Source organism: Phocoena phocoena, chromosome 5, assembly GCF_963924675.1.
Source record: "Phocoena phocoena chromosome 5, mPhoPho1.1, whole genome shotgun sequence".
Classification (NCBI taxonomy): Eukaryota; Metazoa; Chordata; class Mammalia; order Artiodactyla; family Phocoenidae; genus Phocoena; species Phocoena phocoena.
In genome coordinates this window covers 38539568-38564992 of record NC_089223.1, presented here as the reverse complement: position 1 = coordinate 38564992, position 25425 = coordinate 38539568, and the positions used below count along the sequence as shown (strand labels likewise).

The following is a 25425-nucleotide window of genomic DNA, read 5'->3' as shown; positions in this document are numbered from 1 at the left end:
TTCCAATGGGCAGATTCAAGCAGTTGTTAATTAGGGAATGGAGGGGATGTGAGACAAGGGAGAAACAGTCAAGAGAAACAATAGTGCAGCCTTGGGGCAGGGTCCTGGTTCCCCATCAATGGATACACACAACAATATCTTGAGCTGTTTTGCAGATACTGAAACCCCCTCCAGGTGGGAACTTGAGCTGTTTTGCAGATACTGAAACCCCCTCCAGGTGGGAAGAGTTAACAATTAATGATGGTATGCTTCCCACAAGCACGTAGACCCCAGACCAGTTGGAATCTTAAGGTTGATGATGCTGACTTCTTCTTACCTCATCAACCAACCAATCAGAAGAATGTCCACAAGCTGATCACACCCCATTACTATAAAACTTCTCACTACCCTCTCCAAGTTGGGACACATGGGTTTTGAGGGCATTAGCCCACTGTGGCCCCCTTTGCCTGGCAAAGCAATAAAGCTATTCTTTTCTACTTCACCCAAAGCTGTCTGAGATTTAACTCAGGGTCGGGGTACAGAGGCTGGATTCGGCTTCTCTATCTATCTATCTATCTATCTAAAATGCTATGCCAGTGTAAGACAGTTCTCTTGTTGTTGATACTTTGATTGTAATCAAATAAAAAAAGAGACTATGTACAGTTGATCAGAATCTATGTGGCATTAACACCATATTCTTTGTTAAGTAGAAAAACAATAAATGTTTGATTCTGTGGAAAATTTCTGATTTAGATAATATAGGAGTTTCTTTTTGTGTCTTTTGTTTAAATTAATCCTTTATATTGGTAGACTTTAGCAAAGATAATCAAACTTTCCTAACTAGGATGTACAACAGTGCTTGGATATTCAAGGTAAGTTAATAGTTATTTTTTTGTTTTAAGTTATGTAAATGAGAGTTGGCACACTGAGCAATAAATAAATGCATTGGCAAGCATGTGCTTTTTCTTCCTTTTATTTTGCAAAGTGATTTTCTTTTTTCTTTAATTTTAGGAAACAGATATTGATGACAGATATGGAGATTTGGATTCCAGAACAGATTCTGATATTCCAGAAATTCCACCATCCTCAGATAGAACCCCTGAGATCCTCAAGAAAGCTCTATCTGGTTTGTCTTCAAGGTATGGTTGGTTGAAGATGAATCTAATGGGTACACAAAATAAACTGTGAGGTTATCCTGGACCATGTCCAATGTAATAAATTTCACTTTTGGTGAGTTTTAGAGCTATGAGAGGAGGCTTTACACTTTTTCACCATATATGAACACAGTATTAGAGGCTTGATGTACATCCTTTCGTTCATCCTTAAAATCTTGTTAAGTGTGAGAAAACCAAGTCTGAGAGGTTAACTGGTGAAGGTTACAGAGCTAGCAAGTTGTGGACCTGGCATTTCTGCCCTTGTCTGACAGGTTTCTGAAGCCAGTGACCCATTTACCAAATCAGGTTGCCTTTTCTGGTATTGGAACATCTAAAAAAGAAAATTCTATATTCTCTGTTCCCTGTTTTTCAAATGCCAGATGGAAATAGGTATTTTTTTTCCTTTTAACAGAGTTTAAAATCATTATCCAAAACTCTACAACCCTTTACCATTTTATATTTGTGCTATACTTTTAAATGTTTAATAACCACCCAATTTCAGCTAATTTTATATTGCCCTTCATTGTATTCTTTGTAATATGAATTATAAAATTTATAAAAGCAAAATAAATATAATATCCAGATTAACATATGAAACCTGAAATATTGGTACAGAACACTCTTTTTTCAAGTTTTTAATACTGTTACACACAATAAGAGGTCCATTTTACACCATGCCCCAAGAGACACACAAATGTATATTTTAACTGCTGTAAAAATGTTATAAAGCAATTCTTGCCATTGCTATGTGTGATGCTCTCTGATTTCTTTTATTTTTGATAGCTGTTCTATGTTATTGAACAAAAATACGCTGGATTACTAAATTGATTTTACTACCCATGGGTCATAAATTGGAGTTTGAAAAATACTGATTTAGTCATATCTAGTGAATATAATGTGAGCTTTTCTGATTTTTAATTTCCTAGAGGATGACCATAGTAGAATAAATTGGTTCAAAACAAAGTTTTCATATTTTTTAGCCAATAGATATATAATTTTTTGCTGTCCATTATTAAAAGCATGGTTATCATTTTAGTAGTTCTTGTTCCCAGTTGTTTTCATGACCTAGTTCACAGATGTACCTTTTTTTAAAAATCTCACCTGGTCTTTCTTAGATCTGGATTTTTTTTCATATTGATGTTATGTAAGAATAATGCTGGATTCCTTTGTGTCACTCATAACAAGATTTTCCTTAATAATTTTTTTTTTCCTGGCATAAAGCAACAATGGCAAGTAGGAGTAGCTGGTATTTATTGAGCATGTATATTTGCTAGGTGCTGCTCCAAGCACTTTATATGTGTTGACTGATTTATTCTCACAACAACCCTGTAACTGTATAAATGGAGAAACTGAAGCACAGAAATGTTTTATATCAAGGGTCGTGTAGCTAGCAAGTGATAGAGCCACATTCTGAACCTAGGCATTGTGCTCTATTTATGAAAGAATTGGTTTTAACAGCAGATAATATATGACTAGTTTCAATCTTTTCGAGAAACTTCTCTGTAAAGATTAAATAAATGTTTTAAAATCTACATTTTAGCCTCTTTTTAATACCCCAAATAGTCTGCCTTACAAAGATTTAGAAATTGTAGATGCATAGGATTAAAAATACTAATTATATAAGGAATGTACATGGTTTGTCGAAGAAAACCCTATCATCCTCCTACCAAGACATTAATATTTAAAATACTGTGATGTTTATCTTTGAAACTTTTTTGTTTTTTACATTGTGTGCATGTGTGTGCCTGTGTGTGTAATGTAAAAATAGCACTGTACTGTTTTCTGCCTTGTTATTTTCATTTTCATTCCATGGTATTAGGAACAACATCCTGAAATATGTGTAAATATTTTAATGACTGTATGATATATTTCTTTGTAGAGCTATAGTTCAACTTACTTAACTTTAACAGCAATTGCTAGACATTTAGCCAATTTCTAAATTTTCACAAAACCAACTCTGCTTTAAATATATTTCTTTATAGCTAACTTTTATTTAGAATCAATAATTATTTTCTTAGTATAAAACTTGAAAAGTGAAATTCCTTGGTCAAAATTTATGTTCATTTTTTAAGGCTCTAATATATAATGCCAAAAAGAGCATAAGCCATTGAAATTGGAAAGAGCGTGAAAGGTCTTCAGTCACTTGGCAGTTGTCCCAGTCTGTTTCTTGACCCGTGTATGGGTCTGTGGAAATGAATATTCATTAGCCAGTGAAGTCTGGCTCTCTCCTTTAGTAAAGAGCTTCTTCAGCAATGAGTCTAACTTAGTAGTTCTCTCTGGAAGGGGCAGTGCCTTGGATTTTGTACCTTCCCCCAACCAGTGAACATTTGGCAGTGTCTGGAGGCATTTTAGGTTGTCACCATAAGAGATGGTGCTGCTGGGGCTTCCCTGGTAGCGCAGTGGTTGAGAGTCCGCCTGCCGATGCAGGGGGCACGGGTTTGTGCCCCGGTCTGGGAAGATCCCACATGCCGTGGAGTGGCTGGACCCATGAGCCATGGCCGCTGAGCCTGTGCGTCCGGAGCCTGTGCTCCGCAACGGGAGAGGCCACAGCAGTGAGAGGCCCGCATACTGCAAAAAAAAAAAAAAAGAGGTGGTGCTGCTGGCACTTAGTAGGTAGAGGCCAGGGAAGATCCTACAGTACACAGAACAACTCTTCACAACAAAGAATGATCTGGCTCAAATGTTACTAGTGAAGGTTGAGAAACCGTGGAAATACCCAGGCATAGTCTTGCTGGTGCTCTTGTACTCTATAATGCCATCTTCTTTGGCCCTGGGAACCTGCACACATCCCGTTAACTTCCTTCTAAGGCTGGTAGATAGACTTTCTCAAAACCCCTGCTCTTTGCTAGATGGCCCACCAAGTTCTTGTTTGTTCTTGAAGAGTGCTTCTGTGCCCTAATTCTTGGCTCAGGTGAACTGCCTTGCCAACCTAGGTCTTTCTCATTATGCTTGTACCACTAGGAAAATTTTTTTTTAAATTTTATTACTTTTGGGACTTCCCCAGCGGTCCAGTGGTTAAAACTCCGCGTTTCCACTGCAAGGGGCATGGGTTCGATCCCTGGTCGAGGAACTAGGATCCCACATGCTGTGTGGCATGGCCAAAAAAAAAAAAAGCCAATAAATTTTTATTACTTTTTTTTTTTTGCGGTACGCGGGCCTCTCACTGTTGTGGCCTCTCCTGTCGTGGAGCACAGGCTCTGGACATGCAGGCTCAGCGGCCAGGGCTCACGGGCCCAGCTTCTCCGCGGCATGTGGGATCTTCCCGGACCAGGGCACGAACCCGTGTCCCCTGAATCGGCAGGCGGGCTCTCAACCACTGTGCCACCAGGGAAGCCCAAATTTTTATTACTTTTGAAATAAAAACCCCTTAAGAGTTGTAGTAACAGTAAGACATTGTGCATCACATAACTGATTTGAGCAATAAATGTGTAACCACTTTAGATAATCACTTTAAAGGATGCTGATTAATTATATACTTTTTAGAAATTTTATTTCTAGCTCATATAGGTCCTGGAAACATGAGACTTGAATGGATTTCTCTACTGATTCTGAGTTCCTTTACCTAAAACAATCTGTGAGGTGATGACTTGGACTCAAAATTAAGGCTTACTCTAATGTGATCATGGTGGCATGGTAAAGGAAATCAAGAATTTTGAATTCGGAACCAGACTTTCCTCTGGTTTTTAGTTACAATGGTACATATTCTTTTGCATATCAATGCTGTGTTTTGAACTCAGTGCTTCTCCCCTAAGAGATAACTTTGGGTTACTGTATCAATGGATATATATATTAAGTTTAAGTATGTGCTTTTATGTGCTTAACTTTGTGTTAGGTATTCTTGGGAGATTTGGGGAGTCATTTAAATTAAAATAAGGCAATTAAGTCTTGTTGGGGAGGGGAATTTTTCTGCCTGGAGTAACATCTGTATAATAAAAGAGAGTAGGTATTTGTTTAAATCTCTGGTTCTCAGAAGCTACCATTCTCTGCTGGTCAGAGCCACTCCTTTAACATTAGAGGTACACTTGGCCCTTTCAACTCCCACCAAGGTCTGATTTCTGACACTTGGGTAGTGTCCTCTTCTCTAGAAGAGGTTCTCAGTAATTCTGAGTCTGAGAATCAGTTATGAAGGAGGGCTAAGTACATTTCTGAGGTTCGTGCAAGGAAGACAGGATTATTATCAGGAGACTGGCTTATGGTCTTTTATTTACCTCTGACTAGCTGTGCGACCTAGCCCAGTTTCCTAATCCATTCATTCATCCTCAAAGAGTTCGTTCTATTAAGTCAAATAGAACCTTTCAGCTGTAGCATTTTTGATTCTGCATTCATTTCAGTTCAGCCCCAAAGCTTACAGTCTCATGAAAAATGTATGAGTCTACATACTTAACTAAACAGTAGAGGGAAATAAAATTGGGTAAGTACAATTTGACCACCTTGTGAAAAACCTTGGAAACTATATAAAAGAGTTTGGACTTACTGTTGGCATTTTAGGTCTTGTGTGGACATGATCAAAGGGATATTTGAGAAAGAGTAGTTAGGGGTATCTAGGCTATATAGGAGAGTGATTGAAAGCAGGGAGTGTAATCAGTATTTGATAAATGGATGAAATCAGCTAATATTTCTGTTACAGAGAGGAGAACGAGGGCTTGTGCTTAGAATAATACAGTGCATATATGTTACTATACGTTGGGTCAAAATCTCTTGTGATATAATTTAAATGTTAGCATTTGATTTAATAGAAATCAGAAAATTATTTAAAAACTTTACTGTGAGTGTAATGTAAAATGAGTGTAGAATGAATAAACTCAGAGGGCAGCAGTTTTAGATTGAGAAAACATCATGCTTCTATAGGTGTTGTTAGAACGATCTGAGGTGTTTCATACAGTGGCTTGCTGACATTTCTTATGACGTAGCCACATAAAGAGTGAAAATATTTGTAAGGTACACTGGGGGTGAAGTGTGAGGCTCCTGTGGTGATGGAGGGCAGGCAGATGGGCTCCCCAGGCTCTTACTGACAGCAGAGGGTCGAGGAGGTCAATTCTCAGTCTACTGGGGACCAGCCAGGTGTGCCTCAGGGAAGCTGTGCTCTAAGCACCAGCAGAGGCCCAAGGAGAAGAGAATACTTTTCTATGAAAGGCTCTGTCCCCACAGGAAAGCAGGCAGCACACGCTGAGCAACAGAAAGAACTGACCTTCAGTCTGGCCTTGCCCTCAATGACAGACCTCCCCACACCTTCCTCATTTCCTTGAAATCGCGGTGCTTTCCAGTTTCAGTTCCGCATTTTCCTTTCTTTACTTTTTCTCACTGCAAGGCCGTGCTCTCTGTTCTACACCACCTTAAAATCCATACTCTTTTTATCCACCACACGGAAGGACAGACACCCTTTGGGAGGGCTGTGCACCTGGCCCCTCCTTCCCACCTGAGTGGCCCTGGGCGGACACGTGCGCACACCTGCGTTGGCCACCTCACCTCCCAGCCTCGCGATTCATCCTGTTCACATGGAGCAAAAACTAGTTCTTTTCTTCGGCTAACAGGATTTTTACATTTCCTTTAGCTCTCAGTGAGTGAGCGAATGCTATTGGTTTGTTTGTTTGGTTTGCGTTGTTGTTATTGTATAAGGTAAAGTATAGGGGATTCCTAAAATATAGTTAAGGGAAACCTGTAAGTCTGGCAACTCATTACTGTAACAACACACAGAAATTTAAGAACACGTTAATGCTAACTCTACAAATATTTCCTTTTTAGGTGGAAAAACTGGTGGATTCGTGGAATTCTTACTCTAACTATGATTTCATTGTTTTTCCTGATCATCTATATGGGATCCTTTATGCTGATGCTTCTTGTAAGTGTTTGCCCAAGTGTCTCTTGCTTTGTTTTTCAGCACTGATATTGAAGTAAATTTGAGCATGTCATGAAAAAGAAGGTGGTTCGAGACTTGACAGCAGCAAATTTAGTTCCTTTAAGCATCTTCTGGTTCATGAAATGACCTGGACTAATCTTTTCCATTTGCAAATTGGCCATTCAGTGTGTATCAAGTATACGTGATATTCAGTAGATACACAACTTTGTGTCAGACATTGCACCAAGCATTAGGTAGAACAGAAACACACACACCACACACGACTTCAACGTATATGACTGTTAACTAGATCCCTGACTTCAGGGGACTCATTCTAATGGCAGAGACATGTAAGTAACCATATGAATAAATGGTGTAGTAAATGAGTGGAATAAACCCCATGATAGATCTTGTTGGAAGAGCATAGCAAAAAAATGACCTCATCCAGTGTGAGAGAGAGATGAGGGAAGACTTCCAGAGGAGGTGATGCGAAAGCTGAGTCATAAAGAAGCACTGGATGGGGGAGGGCATTCCAAGTTGGGGATATCAGGGGCAGGGGTGTAGTAAGGAGAGATTGTGGTCCGTTGGGGGGTTTGTGAGTTATACATGTGGAGAGTGTCTAGGGATGAGACTAGAGAGGCAAGCAAAAGCCATTCTGGGAGTTGGATTTTGTTGTATATGGGAAGCCCAACAAGTTATGAAGTCAGACACATTTTTTCAGCTTTTTAATTCATTTCATTTAACACATGCTTCAGGATGCCTGCTACATGCCAGGCAGTGCTGGGGAATGATGCAGTCATGCTGAGAAAAATGCACCTGTGTCTGCCCTCATGGAGCTTACTGTCTACATATTAAAGAACTGATCAGATATGTAATCATAAACTGCAGTAAGCATTTGAAAACAAGAATTGGATGCTATGAGAGCAAAGGGGGGAGCCAGGAGACTTTCCAGACTTTATCCAGTGCCCAGCATCTGCACTGCGGTCTTGAAAGTTGAGTAGGATTCACTGGGGTGAAGGGGAGACCTTGGAGGAAGGATTTTTTTTTTGCGGTTCACAGGCCTCTCACTGTTGTGGCCTCTCCCGTTGCGGAGCACAGGCTCCGGATGCGCAGGCTCAGCGGCCATGGCTCACGGGCCCAGCCCCTCCGCGGCATGTGGGATCCTCCTGGACCGGGGCACGAACCCATGTCCCCTGCATTGGCAGGCGGACTCTCAACCACTGCGTCACCAGGGGAGCCCCTGGAGGAAGGATTTTCACAGCAAAGGATTCCCTGTGTATAAAAGCCTTTATATCTAAAGAAGTATGAAACACTTGAAGCCCAAAGTGATAGAAGTAAGAAGTAGAAATACATTCATGACAAACATCATGCATTTCCTGGGTGCTGAACATGGTTTAGCAGTGAACAGCGAGAGCCTGCTCTCAGGGATATGTACAGTGTCCCTCCTTTTTATTATTTGTCTTCATCCATCGCAGTTGTATTTATGATGTTTATGTTAAGGGAACATGAATGGATATACACACACTTGGTACTCAATTGGTACTACCTTTATGTGTTTTAAGGTATTATTTACATTCACAACCCTGACTAGGTCATTTATATTTTGAGAAGTACATTTTGTACCTAGCTTGCATTTGCCTTATAATATCAGCACTCAAAAATGACGAATTCAAGAGAGTTTTATTAAAAACTTACTTCTAGCAAATGATAGTTACTATTTTAAGATGGAACTCATATTCCTTAAAATAAAAGGAGTTTTTTTCCTCCAACCTTCTATTTATAGTGCTTTAATTGTTGCAGTCACAGTTTGGAATCACGCTTTCTAAGTGATGGAGTTGCTAAAGCATATTTTGATTTAAAGGTAGATGTGAACATATAAAAGATATAAGAGGTTCCCCCACCCCTTCCTGGAACTCCTATAATAGCTGTTTTAATTCACATTATTTAACTTATTTTTAAATAGTGCATTCGTTTTTTTCCCATTGTGAGAGTTATAAAAGTATATTGAAATTACTTTGGAAAAGAGATAATTAAAAAAAAAATCACCCCAACCCTATCATCAACCACCACAACTCAATTAATACTGCCATTTGATGTATTTCCTTTCATCTTTTTTTTTCCTTTTAAAAACCATGATTGTAATTATAGTGTGACTAAAATTTTGTATCCTTTTTAAACTAAATATTGAATGTTTTGTGTTGCTCCACGGTCTTTATAGCCATCAGCTTTAATACCTTCATCTACTCAATGAAATGTAGTACATCATAAGTTATTTAGAGCAGCGTGTTATTTTTAGACGTTCAGGTTATAGTCTGGTTTTTATTTATTGTGAATAACATTATCCTAAACATATTAGAATATAAAACTTTTTCATATGCAGGATTATTTTCTTCAAATAGATTCCCAGAGTGAAAATAGGCACTTTTATTTGGATAACACATAGTTCCAGCTCAACATATCTAAATCTGAACTTCTGTTCTATCACCAGCCATTCTGCATAACTCTATCTACTTTTCCAAGCCTTCCCTGGTGTTGTCATGCATTTCCCTCTCTCTCTTAGCTCCCCAGTTTCCTCAAGCACCAAATCCAGTCAGTTCTACCTCCTTGATGTCTCTCATTCCTTATACTCCACCCTCTTCTGGCACTTATCCATACTCATGTGGATGGTGGTATCTTGCCTGCCTTACTGTCTCTTCTCTTGCTGCTTCTCCAGTCAGTTCTTTCTACCTCTGTTATCCCCAGACATTCATGTCTGATCACGTCCTTTCATGATCAGCACCAACTCCTTTGTGCAGCCTTTCCTGCTGTTTCCTGTGGTGCTGTGACCAGACTCATCTCTCTCTACTTCTCACCCCAGCTTTGTGTTCCAGCAGCTCTGGACTACTTATAGTTCCCTTAACATCCTCCTCCTCTCCTATGTACATGACTCTGTACATCCTTCTCCTTCACCCCAACTGGGCCCATCCCCACCCTTACCACAGGTTTTTTGTCTGCCTGTGCTTATATCCATGTGGCTGTTTCCATGTAGCTGGTAAGCTATAAGTGACAACCATATACATGGATGTGTGTGATATTAAAAATTCTTTTTTCCTTCTTTCAGTGAAACACCATATATAGTGCTAATGGTTGCTCTTGAACAAATGTATTCATAGAAGTAGCATCAGTTCATTTGATATTCTAAAAGCCCTTGGTTCTATAAATAGCATGACTTTGCCATTTTATCTTAACATCTAGCATTGTCCCCATTCTCGGATTATTATTGTTAAAAAAATGACTTGATGTTATACACAAAAGCTATTTGAAGGACAGTATTTAAATTTCCTCTTGTGTTTATAATATAACACATTTACGAGTTTTTCTTAAAAGAACTATTTGTAATAGTTTGGCATAATATTTTCTTACTGTATGGCTGAGGGGACATAACTACTTCTTTTAAGTATGTCATTGGACATGTACTAGGTATAGTGGGGAAAAATAGCTTAAGAATATCCTGGGCAGTAGGATTGGGAAAGCTGGTTTGTGGCGATCTCAAAAAGAAATCCCAAAGTATATTCTTTGGCAGACTTTGGTTAGCTCTTTCTGTAAAGGACCAGATTGTTGTATTTTAGGCTTTAAGGAGCCACATATGTGTCTGTCATATAATCTTTGTTTTTTATTTTTAACTCTTTAAAAATATAAAATCCAGGGTCTTCCCTGGTGGCGCAGTGGTTGAGAGTCCGCCTGCCGATGCAGGGGACACGGGTTCGTGCCCCGGTCCAGGAAGATCCCACATGCCGCAGAGTGGCTGGGCCCGTGAGCCATGGCCGTTGAGCCTGTGCGTCCGGAGCCTGTGCTCCGCAACAGAAGAGGCCACAACAGTGAGAGGCCCGCGTACCGCAAAAAAAAAAAAAAAAAAAAAAAAAAAAAATATATATATATATATATATATATATATATATATATAAAATCCATTCTTAACTCCAGGGTTGTACAAAAACAAGCCCTTGGGTATATTCTCTAGAGGTTGAAAAAGTCTGCTATATTCACAAAGCTGTTAGTTTACGGTGATGAGTGTTCAGCTTGCCATTTGCTCTTTGAGTCTTGGAATTGTCTTAAGCCAAACACTGGATATGATGCTACAGTCTCAGAAATTACCTTTACCCAGATTGGTGGATTTAGCAGTTTGAAGGACAGCTACATAGACCATCAAAAAGGGATTCTTGAATATAAACCCATTTACTAGGCATGTGTATTGGACACTATTCAGACAGAACCGCATGGACTCACTCGACTGGCCAGTGGGGCTGCAGATGTAGAAGGCTGCTTATAATTTGTCAAGGAAGCACTGCTTGGGTTGATCAGAGATGTGTGTAGCTGGCTGTGGGAGAGTTGGCATGGAGGGAAGAATGAAAAGCTCATGTCCAAACCCCTGGGTGACTGGGTAAAGATATTTTAGCCATTTGTCCCGATAGTATCTTTATCCTTGGCAAGAATACCAGGTTGTACGATTAAAAATATATACAAGCAAACTTTCACTTATGATCATTTTCCTAGGATAACTCAAGAAACAAATGGACAGAAAGGGCATCCATCTTGAGATGGACAACCACAAGAAATGAAGCAGTAATTAGGGATAAAGCCTAGTCAGCTGTGATCCCAATCAGACTATACCCCTCAAACTCTATAAACTACAATGCCACCTCCTACCCCGGGAAGGATCTCTCAAACTTTTTGAATAAAACATTGTTTTGCTTGCCTCTTTGGGATATCACTTGATTATAGAGAATTTGAATATTGAATTTTTGCTGCTGATATTTAGACTAACTAAAAGTGGGTAGGCTGAAGATTTTTAAAATACATGTGACAACAAGCTACTTATTAAATAACTCACCATAAATGTAAATATTGAGAAATGTATGTTAATGTTTTCTCTTGGTTTCAGGTTCTAGGCATCCAAGTGAAATGCTTCCATGAAATTATCACTATAGGTTACAGAGTCTATCGTTCTTATGACCTACCTTGGTTTAGAACACTAAGCTGGTAAGTGACTTAAAACTGTTTCAGATATGAAAATCTGATTCTTTTCTGAAGTTTGTAAGGAAGCATCCTGATCAATCAGTATCTACATGGTTGACCTTATAGATTGATTTTAAAGAAATATAAATTAAAAGAATGAAATTGAATTTTGAAAGAAGGAAATTACCTTTAACGCTCCCATTTCAACACAACTATTTTCATGTCTCATCTTTCAGTCTTTGTAGAGATACCTGATTTAAATTGAATATAAACACTATTCTTGTGCTCTTTTTAAAAACCTCAGCATTATATTCGACACATTTTTATATCCTTTATAATTACAATTTTAACAGAAAGTTTCATTTTGTAAAATGTTATGAATATGTGTAATCTTTTGCCTTATTTCCCCTCAGTTGATATGAGACCACACACAAAATTTGATATTTCTACAAGGACTTGAAGATGAGATATGAAAATAGTTTGGGGTTTTTTTGTTTTGTTTTGTCTTTTTTGGTCTTTTTTTTTTTTTTTTTTGAGTGATCAGTGGTTTATTCAGGATGGGAAAGCCGAAGCTGAATGTCTGTCTCCCTCCCCTCCCATCCGCCCCTGCAGGCTGGCCCACCTTCTCCAAAGCCCCCATAGGCCCCAGGATGCCGGTGGGGGGTGGGGGGCAGGGCAGTGAGAGGAGGGATGACCTCACCTTTGCTGCTTCTGGTTTGGTCTCCTCCAGGCCCTGGGCCCTGTGACATGCAACAAGGAGGGTAGTCAGAGGGATGAGGAAGACTCTGGTGTCAGTGCGTAAGGCACCCTGCTAAATATTTCAGGGCAGTTACCAGCCTCTGAAATATTGTATATGTACAGATGCATGTAAAATTAGTAAATAAAAATCACCAAATAATTTTAATGTTTAAAGCTTTATATATTTTTAAAACTTTCTAGGTTTCTTAGTTATCAGGACCTTGACCATGAAACATGATAATATGATAGTTCATAATTAACCTAACAGGCCATGTCTTTGAATATAGTTGTTTGATTAGTATCAGCCAGAGGGGCCAGTGTCTTATTATAACAAACGTATCACTTTTTGGGTTTACAGTAGTCGAAAACAGTTTCTTCGTTTTGTTAACACTTAATTTTTCCTTCTGGAAAGTTTCTTCATGAGTGGCAGTGTGTACAGGGAATGTTAGGTAGATTAAGTAGTCGGAGAGTAATTAAAAGCTAAACCGTGCAGGATTGATTTTAAGTGTAGGGGGAAGAAAAAGGTAGGTCAAGATGGGCTCCAATGATTGTAGAGGCTTCTTGGAGAAGGTGAGAGAGAAACTGTTACTTGAAATAACGACAGGCTTTGGCTAGAGAAGAGTGTTCTGGGTTGGGGAAGCAGCACCCATCAGGTTTCAGATGTGGGACAGAAGAGGCATGTGCCACAGATGGTGAGATCTTCCTGGCCCTCCTGAGCAGAAGGTGTATATTTATAAGGAAGTAGTGGCCAGAAAGTTGGATTGGTGGCTGGAGTAGGCTTTGACAGCCTTACAGAGGCAACACAGACAGTTTCCATTGTAGGAGAGAGAAAAATGGCAATACAGCTGATAAAAATTAAAATACTTCCCTTTGGGAACAGTGGGGTATAATTCCATTCATGAGAACCAGAGGGAAACCACCCCTTTCATCTTCTACTGCCCTCCTGGCTGCCTAGGACTCTGCCCTTCTAAGGAGGAGTCTGGGAGGAACCCTAAGGCAGTGTTTCTCAGCCTTTTTTTCTGGCTCACACATGCTCCCATCAGCAAAATCTCATGGGTTCAACTTCTCCCCGGGGACAAAGATATACCAGAACTGGGAGAAGGGATAGGCCATTTATCAAGTTTTTAAAGTTTTTCCCAGAGATTTTTATCCGCTGCTAGCTCCGTTCCCTACAGCTACCCTTTTTGAGTCACTGCTCAACTAGAGTGCATCTAGAGCATTGAGAAGAGGGGGCAAGACCCCAGTATGTGCAGGGCAGGAGGGTGAGGTTAGAGGTCAAATTACCTCTACCTTCTTTTCCTGTTGATCTTCCCTAGGGCAGGTGGGAATTTGGCTTAGGATCTTTACAAAGCATTAGACCTGTGAGTAGCTGGGAGTGAATTTTCATTATAAACTTAATGCTGTGTGTGTGTGTGTGTGTGTGTGTGTGTGTGTGTGTGTGTGTCTGAGAGTGTATGAGAGTGAGTGTATGTCTAGTATTTTCTACAATGTTTCCTAATTATCTGTTTCTGGTATTTAGATATTGAGCTAAATAAAGGCATGAACTATTCAGTAAATTTTTATTGACTGATAAGTTTGAAATTAAGTTTAAAACAGGAAAAAAAGCATTTTGGTGGAATATATCATGAACTGGTCTTCTCAACTTGGTTCTGAACTTTTTGTCATCATCAAACTGTAGAAAATAGTTTTGTTGAGTTTGAGGGGGAAAAGAATTCAAATCTAAAGAAGCTAATTGTTTTAAAATTATAGGTACTTTCTACTGTGTGTAAACTACTTTTTCTATGGAGAGACTGTAGCTGATTATTTTGCTACATTTGTTCAAAGAGAAGAGCAACTTCAGTTCCTCATTCGCTACCACAGATTTATATCATTTGCCCTCTATCTGGCAGGTAAGTTAAGGAAAAGTCTTTATTGATATATAGCCAATATATGTTACATGCTTATTTTTATTTGTTATTTAAATTTATAACATCCTTTATTTGTTACATTTTAATCCAGCTTCTCTTTGTAAAAAGTCTCATATATAAAGCTATTTCTTTCATCACAGTCTTAAGCAGTAGTCACTCCCTAATGGTGGTTTAAAAAAAAGTACTTGCTTAATAGTCACTCCATATATTTGAAAATTTTCTTCACAAATTATAGTAAAGGCACTTTTAAATATATGGGTTATTTACCAAGTATAATTTATAAAGAAACTTTCACATATGTATTGCTTTATTTGTTCCTAGGAAATAGAGTTTTCATATAGAATTATTCGGGGTACTTAGTTTTCCTGACATGGTTTATTATATATTCATTTATATACATATATATATAAAATATACATATTTGTTTACAGTAGGCTATGCCACATGTTTTTATGATTTTAGATTAAGAATCAGATAGTTAGGATAACATTAGAATTAATAGATTTGTTTTCCATTAAAGTTTACCAATCATAAAAGAAATTTCTAAGAAATTGATTTAGATATGTACCGTTTAAAAACCAGATTGCCAAAAAAAAAAAACAAAAAAAAAAAAACAAAAAAAACCAGATTGCCAGTATGAATCCTGGTTCCACCCTTTACTAGCTGAATAAACTTTGGGAAATTTAATTAATTTACCTGTGCCTCAGTTTCTTTGTCAAGCACTTAGAACAGTACCTGGTACTATTTAAGTATTTATCATTATCATTATTTCCACTTTTAAAGGAGGAAATGAAATTTATTTGTGAGTTTTCACTTTAGCTTTTAATAGTTACTGTTTTAGCTCTTAGGAGTTTCTCATAAATAAATTCTTCTCCAGTTAATACAATTCTGGAAACTGAATACAATATGGATGACTTCCATTTCTCATTAAACAAAAAATATACAGAATATGTGGGGAAGAATGTCCAGTCCTTTAAAAGTATGTCATTTATATTCAGTAATTATGATCTTTTTCATGGTGTTCAATTTTAATAAACATACCTGCAGATCTTGGTCTCTATTTTATTTCTGATTCTAGGAAGCCAGAGAATGAAATACAATCTGAAATGATAATGGTAATTTTCAGAGAATCATTTTTGGGGCAGGGGAACCTACATTTTCCAAAGAAATTGCCTGTTTTACATTCAGGTTTTTTGTTAAGTCCAGTTTTCTCAGTCTATTACTTAATTTTTTAAAATTATAAATGATATGTCTAACATACATTCTTGGAAATAGATATTGAATGTAGATGTCTTCATTCTTGGAAATAGATATTGAAAAGTATTTTTGTTCTTTCAAGGGCAAAAGAAGTTATTCATTCTAAGGTAGCTATTTCATTTTAAATTCTAATCAGTTTAGAAGAATCATGATTATTAGAGAGATTAATTATGACTGCTAACAGCTAAAATTTTGGAGAATAATATGCTTGACTCTGATTTTATGTTCATTAAACCTCATCTGTGACATTTTTTTTCATGGTAGAAAGAAATATTGCATAGTTTCTCTTATCAAACAAACACGTTTGATTCATTTTGTTAAATGTAAGGTAAATTCTGGGATGGATTCTTTACTATTACAGGAGAGAAGCATACTGTACCTTCTTTTTTTTTTTATTTTTTATTTATTTTTTTTTTTATGCGTTACGCGGGCCTCTCACTGTTGTGGCCTCTCCCGTTGCGGAGGACAGGCTCCGGACGCGCAGGCTCAGCGGCCATGGCTCACGGGCCCAGCCGCTCCGCGGCATGTGGGATCTTCCCAGACCGGGGCACGAACCCGTGTCCCCTGCATCGGCAGGCGGACTCTCAACCACTGCGCCACCAGGGAAGCCCAATACTGTACCTTCTTAGTCTATATTTTTACAGGCAAGACTTATTAGCAAGAAAAGTGTCTGTAATAACAATAACTTTATTTCATATATAATTCTTATAATTACTTAATAGTAAAATTGTGATTAATTAAAATATAAATCATTAACATATGTGCATTAGTTAAAAAATCTGATATGTCAAAAGAATCTGATAATGTTATTGTTAATGTAAACAATAACCCTGCACCCCAACACTTGCAGGTTGTTTTCATTTTTCTAAGTAATATGCCTATTTCTTAATTTATTTAGGCATTATCTATTGACTTCCTGTAATAACCTCTGTCTCTTCTCCATACTCAGTTTTTTATTGTCATTATTAATATTATTAAATAGGTACCTAAAATATCACTTTCTATAGAGCCAAATAGTATCTTTGATTACATTTCCATTCTTTTACAACATTTTGCTTTTCCTGCCCTTAATAGCTGCTCTTTACCTTTTCTTTTCCACCTTCATAAATTTCTGTGTAGGAATCCTTAATTTTCCTTTTGAGTCTGTCCCATGTCTGTTGGTCATTTTTTCAGATGTTCACAGAAATCAGAGAGTTGATTAGTTCCCGTTTTTCCTGGTGACCTTTATCCCAGGGACGTCTGGGCTCCTGTTCCTGTTTGGACTGGCTGCTTGTAGGCCTGCTGTCAGCTGTCCCCTCATGATTTGGCTTTTCCTGTGTCTTCCAATTTCTAGGATAACACCCTCATTCTGCTGCAGCGTAGCCTCTAATAGTTTCCTATGAAATGTGCTTAGAAGGTAAATATTTTATGTTCATACATTTCTAATAATATCTTTGTTCCGTTCTCACAATTGACTGCTTTGGCTAGGGTTCCACTTACTAGTAGTAGACTTGTACTTAGTCCTCTAGTTTAGAAGCCCAAGCCTTAACCTTGCCTTCCAGTGAGCCTTTCCTGTTCAGTTTTCTCTAGAAAATACTTCTACTTGTCCCTGATTTCTCAGATCTGCTGAAAGTCATCCAGTCGGTTTTCCAGCTTCCAAATTTTGTAGCCATTTTTCTTCTTTTTTCCTTGACATTTCTTCAATTCTCTTTGCTCTGTAGGTTTTTGCCTTAATTTCTTTTAACATGATTTAGTGGGCTACCAGGACGGAAGAGAAAGAAATGTAATACATGAACAATTGACCATTTAAAAACAGAAATCCTTGATTAGTATTTTATTTTTCCCTTGGCTTAAAACAACAACTAATTTTTTTCTCCTGGTCCTGTGGATTGACTGGGCTTCACTGGGCAGTTCTAACTTAAGGCCTCCCCTACAGTTGCAGTCAGATGGCGGTAGTGCTGGTCATGTGTGTCCTAAGTGGGCTAGACGTCCAAGGTGGCTCACTCTCACGGGCACGGTTAGTGCTGGCTGGTGACCCGTAGTGCTGGCTGGTGACCCGTAGTGCTGGCTGGTGACCCGGGCACCCGAGTGTGGGCTCTCCATGGGGCTTGGCTCTCTCAGCACCACGCCTGAGTTCTGAATAGGGAGGGCACCAAAAGCCAAGCATCTCAAGAGTCCTTACCTAGGATGTTTTGTTTTGTTTTGTTTTGTTTTTGCTGTACACGGGCCTCTCACTGTTGTGGCCTCTCCCGTTGCGGAGCACAGGCTCTGGACGCGCAGGCTCAGAGGCCATGGCTTATGGGCCCAGCCGCTCCACGGCATGTGGGATCTTCCCGGACCGGGGCACGAATCCGTGTCCCCTGCATCGGCAGGCGGACTCTCAACCACTGCGCCACCAGGGAAGCCCCCTACGATGGTTTTTTAAAACTAGTTTTTAAAAATGAAAACATAATACGTTCCCACAGTAAAAATTCGGGCTGAAAAGGAGTATTCCGTGATATCTCCCTCCCCGCTCAGAGCCTTACTTACTCTTTCCAGGGGCTTCCTACCACTATTCAGACATTATCTGAGTATTCAAGCTTATATATTTATATCCTCCTTCCCTCATTTTTGTACACAAATGAGAGCAGACCATCCTGTACCTGTTTTTTCCCACTTAATGTAGCTTATTTGTGGTTTTATATTGGCACATCTAAACTTATCTCACTTTTTCCGTATCTGCAGTTACATCTGATGTGCATACAGCAAAATCTGATGGGTAGCATGTCAGAAAATAAGGCAACTACTATTTCCTTGCTTTGCATTTGCTCTAACTTATACTTGAAAATAACTTCTCAATTGAGAGGGTAAAGACAATGTAATTTATTTTCTTTCTTGTTTCTTTTTATAACATTGTATACATGATAGCCTCCCAACCAACCCTTTTCAGTCATTGTTTCTTCATTCCCTGAAATTTCTGACTCTACTTTTATAAAACAAAATCAGTATTTCTTCTTTTTTCTAACTGATTTCCACCATGGACATAGCTTACCACTTGTTCTTTTATAGAATCATGGAAGCTTATTGAAAATCATCAGTGTTGTTCCTTCAACAAACATTTGAGTGCCTTCCAAGTGCCAGTACTGTACATGGTGTTGAGGATACCAAGAGAAATAGGCTGGTAGCGTGCCTTCCAGGGTATTGCAACTGCTGAGACACATGTCCCCTAGTTCATTGCTGGAATGTGAACAAGGACCTCTAAGAGCATAAAGAAGGGGAAGGAGGGCCTTTCTTTGCTGGGGTGGGAAGGCCATAGAACACCCTGAAGAAGAGATGACAGGTGTCATGAGAAGCAAAGAACAATCAGGTGTTTGCCAGGTGGACAGAAGGAAAGGGCATTCCAGGAGGAGGTAACAGCTGTACAGTCTTGAGAACAAGAGAGGGTGGCATGTTCAGGACCAGTGAGAGGCAGTGAAGGTTGCAGAGGTAAGCAGGAGCCCCGTCTTGAGAAGCTTTGTGTATTCTGGGAAGAGTTTGGGCTTTATCCCAGGAAAACTACTGGAGGATTTTAAGCTAAGAGATGATATAACCAGATCTGTAATTAAATGAAGGATGAGTTGGATAATGTTAATAGAGTGACAAGATAGGAGCCTGTTGCTCTAATTCATACTAAATATAATGTAGGCTTGGCCTGAGGTTTATATTTAATACTAAGAGGGTTATAAATTTTAAAAAATTATGGGACTTCCCTGGCGGTCTAGTGGTTAAGACTCCGAGCTCCCACTGCAGGGCGCGGGTGTTCAATCCCTGGTTGGGGAACTAAGATCCCACATGCTGTGTGGCACAGCCAAAAAATTTAAAAAAAAAAACTAAAATACTGTGGGCTGATCTTAGAAACCAACTGCTATTTATGATAGTCTATGAAAAATTGCTTTTGTATCCCAAATTATTGGCTTGAAATGTACTTTTTGTTGAGATAATTATGTATTTCCATGTAGTTTTAAGAAATAATAGAGAGTCCCTTATGCACTTTGCCTAGTTTCCACTAATGGTAATATTTTGAAAAATTACACTGTAAGATAACACCAGGATATTGACATTATTACAGTCTTACAGAAGTATTTTTAAAGCAAAACTTTTTTTTTTTAAAGTATAGTTGATTTATAATGTTGTGTTAGTTTCTGGTATACATCAAAGTGATTCATATATAAATTCTTTTTCATGTTCTTTTCCATTTTGGTTTGTTATAGGGTATTGAATATAGTTCCCTGTGTTATACAGTTGGCCCTTGTTGTTTATCTATTTTATATATATTTTATAGATTGCATCTGCTAACCCCCAAATCCTAATTTATCCCTTCCCCACCCCTTTTCCTCTTTGGTAACTGTAAGTTTGTTTTTTTATGTCTGTGAGTCTGTTTCTGTAAAACACAACTTTGTAGTAAGCTAGGAGCTACTGGGATAAGAGATGAAACTTCCAATATAAATTATTCATAGTATTCTATATCTGTTATCATTTTACATGTGTCCTAAATATGGCCCTATTAAATGACCATAAGCACTCACTTTGTGTTTCTCTTGTTTTTTTAATTTCCAGTGCCTAGCACAGGGTCTGGCATTTAGGTTCCCAATACACATTTACTAGATGAATGATCAGGAAGCTGAGAACATGCACATCCACACACAGTGCTTTTTAGAGAGATTTTTTTTCAGCATCAGTGTTTTGGTTGCTGGGTCTTGAGGCCTTACTGGTGATTCTTGAAGTGATTAGCAACATTCATGAGCTTAGTCTAGCAAACGAAGGTAGACTTTAAAACAGGAGTAAGGAAATAGAAAGTGTGCTCTGTTGAGATATTTGTACCTTTCTCTCAAATTATGCTGATAAAAATCTCTGGAATTCTTCTCGTTAAACAGCATTCCAAGGGTCCTGCCCAAGTTTTAGTTCTGCAGTGGTCAAATGACTTTTATAGGTCTTAGCAGATTTAAAAACCAGAGACAGCACAAGCTCTTTCACTGACGTTGAATTTTATTAAAATAAAATGTATGTATATCCAGGTCTGACCCACTCACCAAGGCCCACCACATTAAATAACGTGTTTAATATTATACCAGATGACTCACTGACTAGGACCTGGAAATCATCCTGACACTTAGATAATTTTGTTGTAAAATGAATTTGAGTGATAGCAAAAAGAAAATTATAGGAACAACATTTTCTCTAGAGTCTGGATATATTTTAAAAAGATCTTGGGGCCTGGATTTGGGGCTCTTTAGAAACCAGAGCAACTATGTGATTACATGTCTAGTAATGATGGGTGAATAAGCTTAAGATGTTGGACCCTTAATATCATCACCTTAAGATCTCTTTATCTAACCAGTGATAGGCATATTAAAGGCGTATTAAGTTTAGTGGTTTGGTTTTTTTGTTTTGTTTTGTTTTTGCTTGTATTTGTGCATGGCTGACTGTTTTGACTTCTTTTTAAAAACCCTTAAGGTAAGTTATAACTTGAATATAATACTTTGAATTCAAGAAAATCAATGGACTTATAAGATTAAATTATAGCTAAAATTAATGCATGATTAAGAATGTTTTTCCAAATATCCTGAATATGTTTTATCTCAAAGGATGGTGATGAAATCTTTGAAAGATGTCACAAACAACTGTTCATAAAGGACTGTATCTTCAAAACCACTTACAGTTTTTAAATTAAGATGATTAGAATCTATACACATATCAGTCTTGTTCTATACCTTAAACTCACCGTGCAGATTAAGAGAAAACTTTTCTCTATCTTAGCCAATATAATGGTTGGTTTGTGTGAATTTCTACAGTGCACGTTCAAACTTTTTAAAAACAGCTCAGTTGTATTCTAGTGGCTGAATATGGGCACACATAATGCAGTGTGCTTCTGAATTTGTTGAACATGATGTTTGAAATGTTTTGGAGTTGGATTAGTTAGGGAAGTGTAATGAAAAATACAGCCATGTGAAAGTAAAGGATGAGTCAGTAAGCTCCAGTATTTAATCCTGGGTCCATCTTTGTTTGTTTTTTGAGTTAAGGACTGCATGTGTTTACTGAATTGGTTAATCACCAATAAGAAATTTTAAAAATAACTTGATTATTTCTTTATATTTTCTTGTCTCTTCAACTAGATTATGAGCTCCTTGAGTGGAATGACTATCTTATCCATTTTTTTGTATCTTGTGTCTGGTGCATCTAAAGTGCTCCATAAATATTTTTTGATTGTTCATTTTTTCGGAAATTTCCTCTATCCCATCTTTTGGACTTTTCAATGTCTTTTTTTTCCCCTTCACTTCTCCTGACTGCTTTAGAAATCTCATTCTTTTTTGTTCTTTTTGAATATAATTGTCTGTAATCTATTGGGTAACTGGCTCTCCCTAACCACCTGGGAACTCCTTGATACTGGGCAACAGGATATACACATCTTTGCATGGACAGCACAGTGCTGTTTATATAAATGGTGATCAGTAGGTGTAACTAAACATAATTATATATCAAGAACTGTATGTTAGGAAACTTTTTCAATGAATACTTTTGTTTACAATACTGTAACAAATCCTATGATTTTAATTGGAAATATATCCGTACAAATGTTCTTTGTTAATTGGGGAAAAAGTAAAACTATGGATCTAAATGTATAAAGTTATCCTTTCCATAGATTTATTGAAATATAGCATGTATGTATTTTTACACGGTTAAACATAAAATATACACATAGCTAGATGGTTGTGAATGAAAAAGTAAACTTATGTTTCTTTTTTGGATTCTTTTTCTTTGAAAATAATATTTAACCTTAGATATGCTAGGAAAACACTTTACGTCCTCCTCTTCCACATTCAGAGAACTGTATTATTTTAATGTATCTAGGAGTCAGATAATTATATCCTTTATTAGAGCACCCTAAACAGCTGCATTGCTACTGGTTGATTTAACAGTGAAATTGGATCAGGTAAAAGTGAGTTGCCAAGACTGTCCTGGATAAAAATCATCATTAGGAAAGTACTGAATAAGTCTGCTGGTAATTTTATTTGAAGAAGTGCTTAAGGGTGAATGGTATTATATAATTTCAAGAAAGAGACCAACCAAACGTGTTGTACTAGTATTTGTGAAGAGGTAATTCATAGTTAATGATGTTGAGAGGTTCCCGAGGCTGTGCAGGGAGAGCCAGAGAGGTCCGTTTGGACAGAAGGGGAGGTTCCAGAGGCATCTGTCTTGCCTCTGCTTTGCTTTTACCCTATTAGCCTCTGAACCAAGTCCAATCTACATTCACCTTTAACCATGGACCAATGGCATAAAGCAGCATAGAAATTTCATTATTCCTTAAGCAAAAAAATAAATCTACCTGCTATTGAAGAGAAATTTAAAAGCAATGATTTTTAAAGAGGTCTTTTATGCTACTGGTGATTTCAGTGCCATGAATTCTATGTTTTAATCTCCCCCTGCCCCACCTTGCTTGCTTTCTTTTTCTCAAGAAAGTGACATATGGCTGTCAGTTTGCCTCTACTCAGAGAATGTTTCCATATTTCTTTTGCAGTTCAATCAGTTAGATTCTATAGGTGACAAATAGGAGGTGAGGTAGGATCTGGGAGCCAGTGTGCATTCTCTTCCTTTATCATCATCCTTTACACTGACATTACAAATCGGTCATCAAAGAATAGCTGCCAGCAGCTGCTGTTTGATTCTTTGCTCTGGTCAGAGTAGTATCAACCTTGCTTACTCTAGTGGGTAGAATTGCCTTGGTAAGTATAACTTAGATATACAAAGTCTAGTACTTATTTCATATGGGATAGATTAGGTGACAGTTCGTTTTCTATCTTAGAGAACTCTCTAAAGATATTGCAGAATAGAATTCAAGAGTAGCTGTTTAGCTGAAATTAAACTTGGCTTATGCATTTCCAGTATCTACTTCTGTAAAAAAAATAATTATCTTTAGAACTTCACTGATATATTGGGCAAAAAGTGCTTCATATTGCCTCCCATTATTTAGTATATAATTATTAGATTTCATTTCATTAGGTAGAATTTTTATTTAGTAAAATTTTATGGTAATAAATTTGTAGGATATAAACAGAAACACAAATACTGTTTGTACATCATGAAATTATTAAGAGTATTATGTTTTACTGTAATTATTATAACATGGGTCTGAGAAATTTCAAATCGCTCTTAACCTGAATCTTGCTGATGATAGTTTATGGAACCACAAGACTCTTGAGAGTCATTAGGATCTAAGGGTTTAACTCTTTTCTAGCGCCGTGATCCCCAGTAAATTAATAAAGTCCTTTGTGTATTTTTCTTCATCTGTAAATTGGAGATGATAATGGGTACTTACATCATAGGAAGGTTGGAAGGGTTAAATGAGTTAATGCTTATCAAATGCTTATACAAGAGCCTGGAACATAGTAAGTGTTCAGTAGATGTCAGCTGCCATAATAATTATTATTAATTTTTATATTATATAGAGTTTGAAACATTCTACACAGACATTTGATGGATTGACTAGCAAATAAATTTTAGTGAACTGAAATTCAGGATCTGTTTTTCCATGTCCACACATTAGCAAGGGACTAATTCACTTAATTAATGTAGAAGATGTTTATTGAATTTATGCCATGGACTATATTAGGCATTTTGAAGAATACAGGGTCATTTCCCTCGAGAAACTTTTACTTAAAATGCTTAATAGAAGAGCAGGAGAGCGTATGAGTGAGTAGCTAAAGCATAGCTAGATGTGGTATAGAAATTTGGCTTATACGAGCTCAGTGAATCTTAAACTTTGTAACAAATTATACAATAAGCCATGTTTTTTGTTCTTGAACAGGTTTCTGCATGTTTGTGCTGAGCTTGGTGAAGAAACATTATCGTCTGCAGTTTTATATGGTGTGTATTAACCATTATTCTGTAGTCACTGTATGTAATAAAAACCTTTACCTTTATTTTTTTCTGTGGTGAGAAGATATAATCTAATCTTCTAGTTGCCTAAATGTGAGAGATATTTGAATTTTGGATTACTATTATATGTAAAAAGTTGAAGTTGAAAATTTTTTGAGGATTTAAAAATTTTAACTGTTTCCAGTTTTCCTAAAAACTTTTTCTTTGAATATTTTCAAAGGCTATAAAATTAAATTCAAGTATTTGGGTTCCCTAAATTTGTAGAAATTTGAGGTATTTCCACAGTCTCCTGGACAGTTAGTAAGTCTTGGAAACATCTACCATCTTTTTGTATGGAAAGTAGCTATGTTTACTTGCTCTTAGCCTGGGCATAAGGGGAACAGAGCTTACATTTTCTTGGCAGCTATAGTTAGTTATACAGTCACATGATTCTTCGTGGCCAAAGATACTTCATTCAGTGTATCACTGAACAGTGTTCAGTGTTTTATGAAGTTTATCATTGTACATGATGACCTCTTATTTCCTTAAAAGGTAGCTAATTATAAGACTGTAAAATGCAAAATGTAGTATTTAGATCTGTGAATTCATGTATTAGTAAGGCTTGTTTTGGATTTGGGGTATATTTCCTATTTTTCATGCTGTGCTTTTTCCCATTAAGACATCCTGCTGAGCACCATAGCTGGGAAAT

The 25425-nt window shown here is 37.5% G+C and overlaps 1 protein-coding gene across 1 annotated transcript in view; it reads left to right on the top strand.

Moving 5' to 3' along the window:
• CDS1 (CDP-diacylglycerol synthase 1) overlaps positions 1-25425 on the top strand; it is an 83608-nt gene that overhangs the window by 40104 nt on the left and 18079 nt on the right. The window contains exons 2-6 of the mRNA XM_065877454.1: positions 991-1118; positions 6876-6972; positions 11891-11988; positions 14452-14591; positions 24667-24725. Of these exons, the coding sequence (XP_065733526.1) occupies positions 991-1118; positions 6876-6972; positions 11891-11988; positions 14452-14591; positions 24667-24725 (522 nt within the window). The remainder of the gene's footprint in view (positions 1-990; positions 1119-6875; positions 6973-11890; positions 11989-14451; positions 14592-24666; positions 24726-25425) is intronic.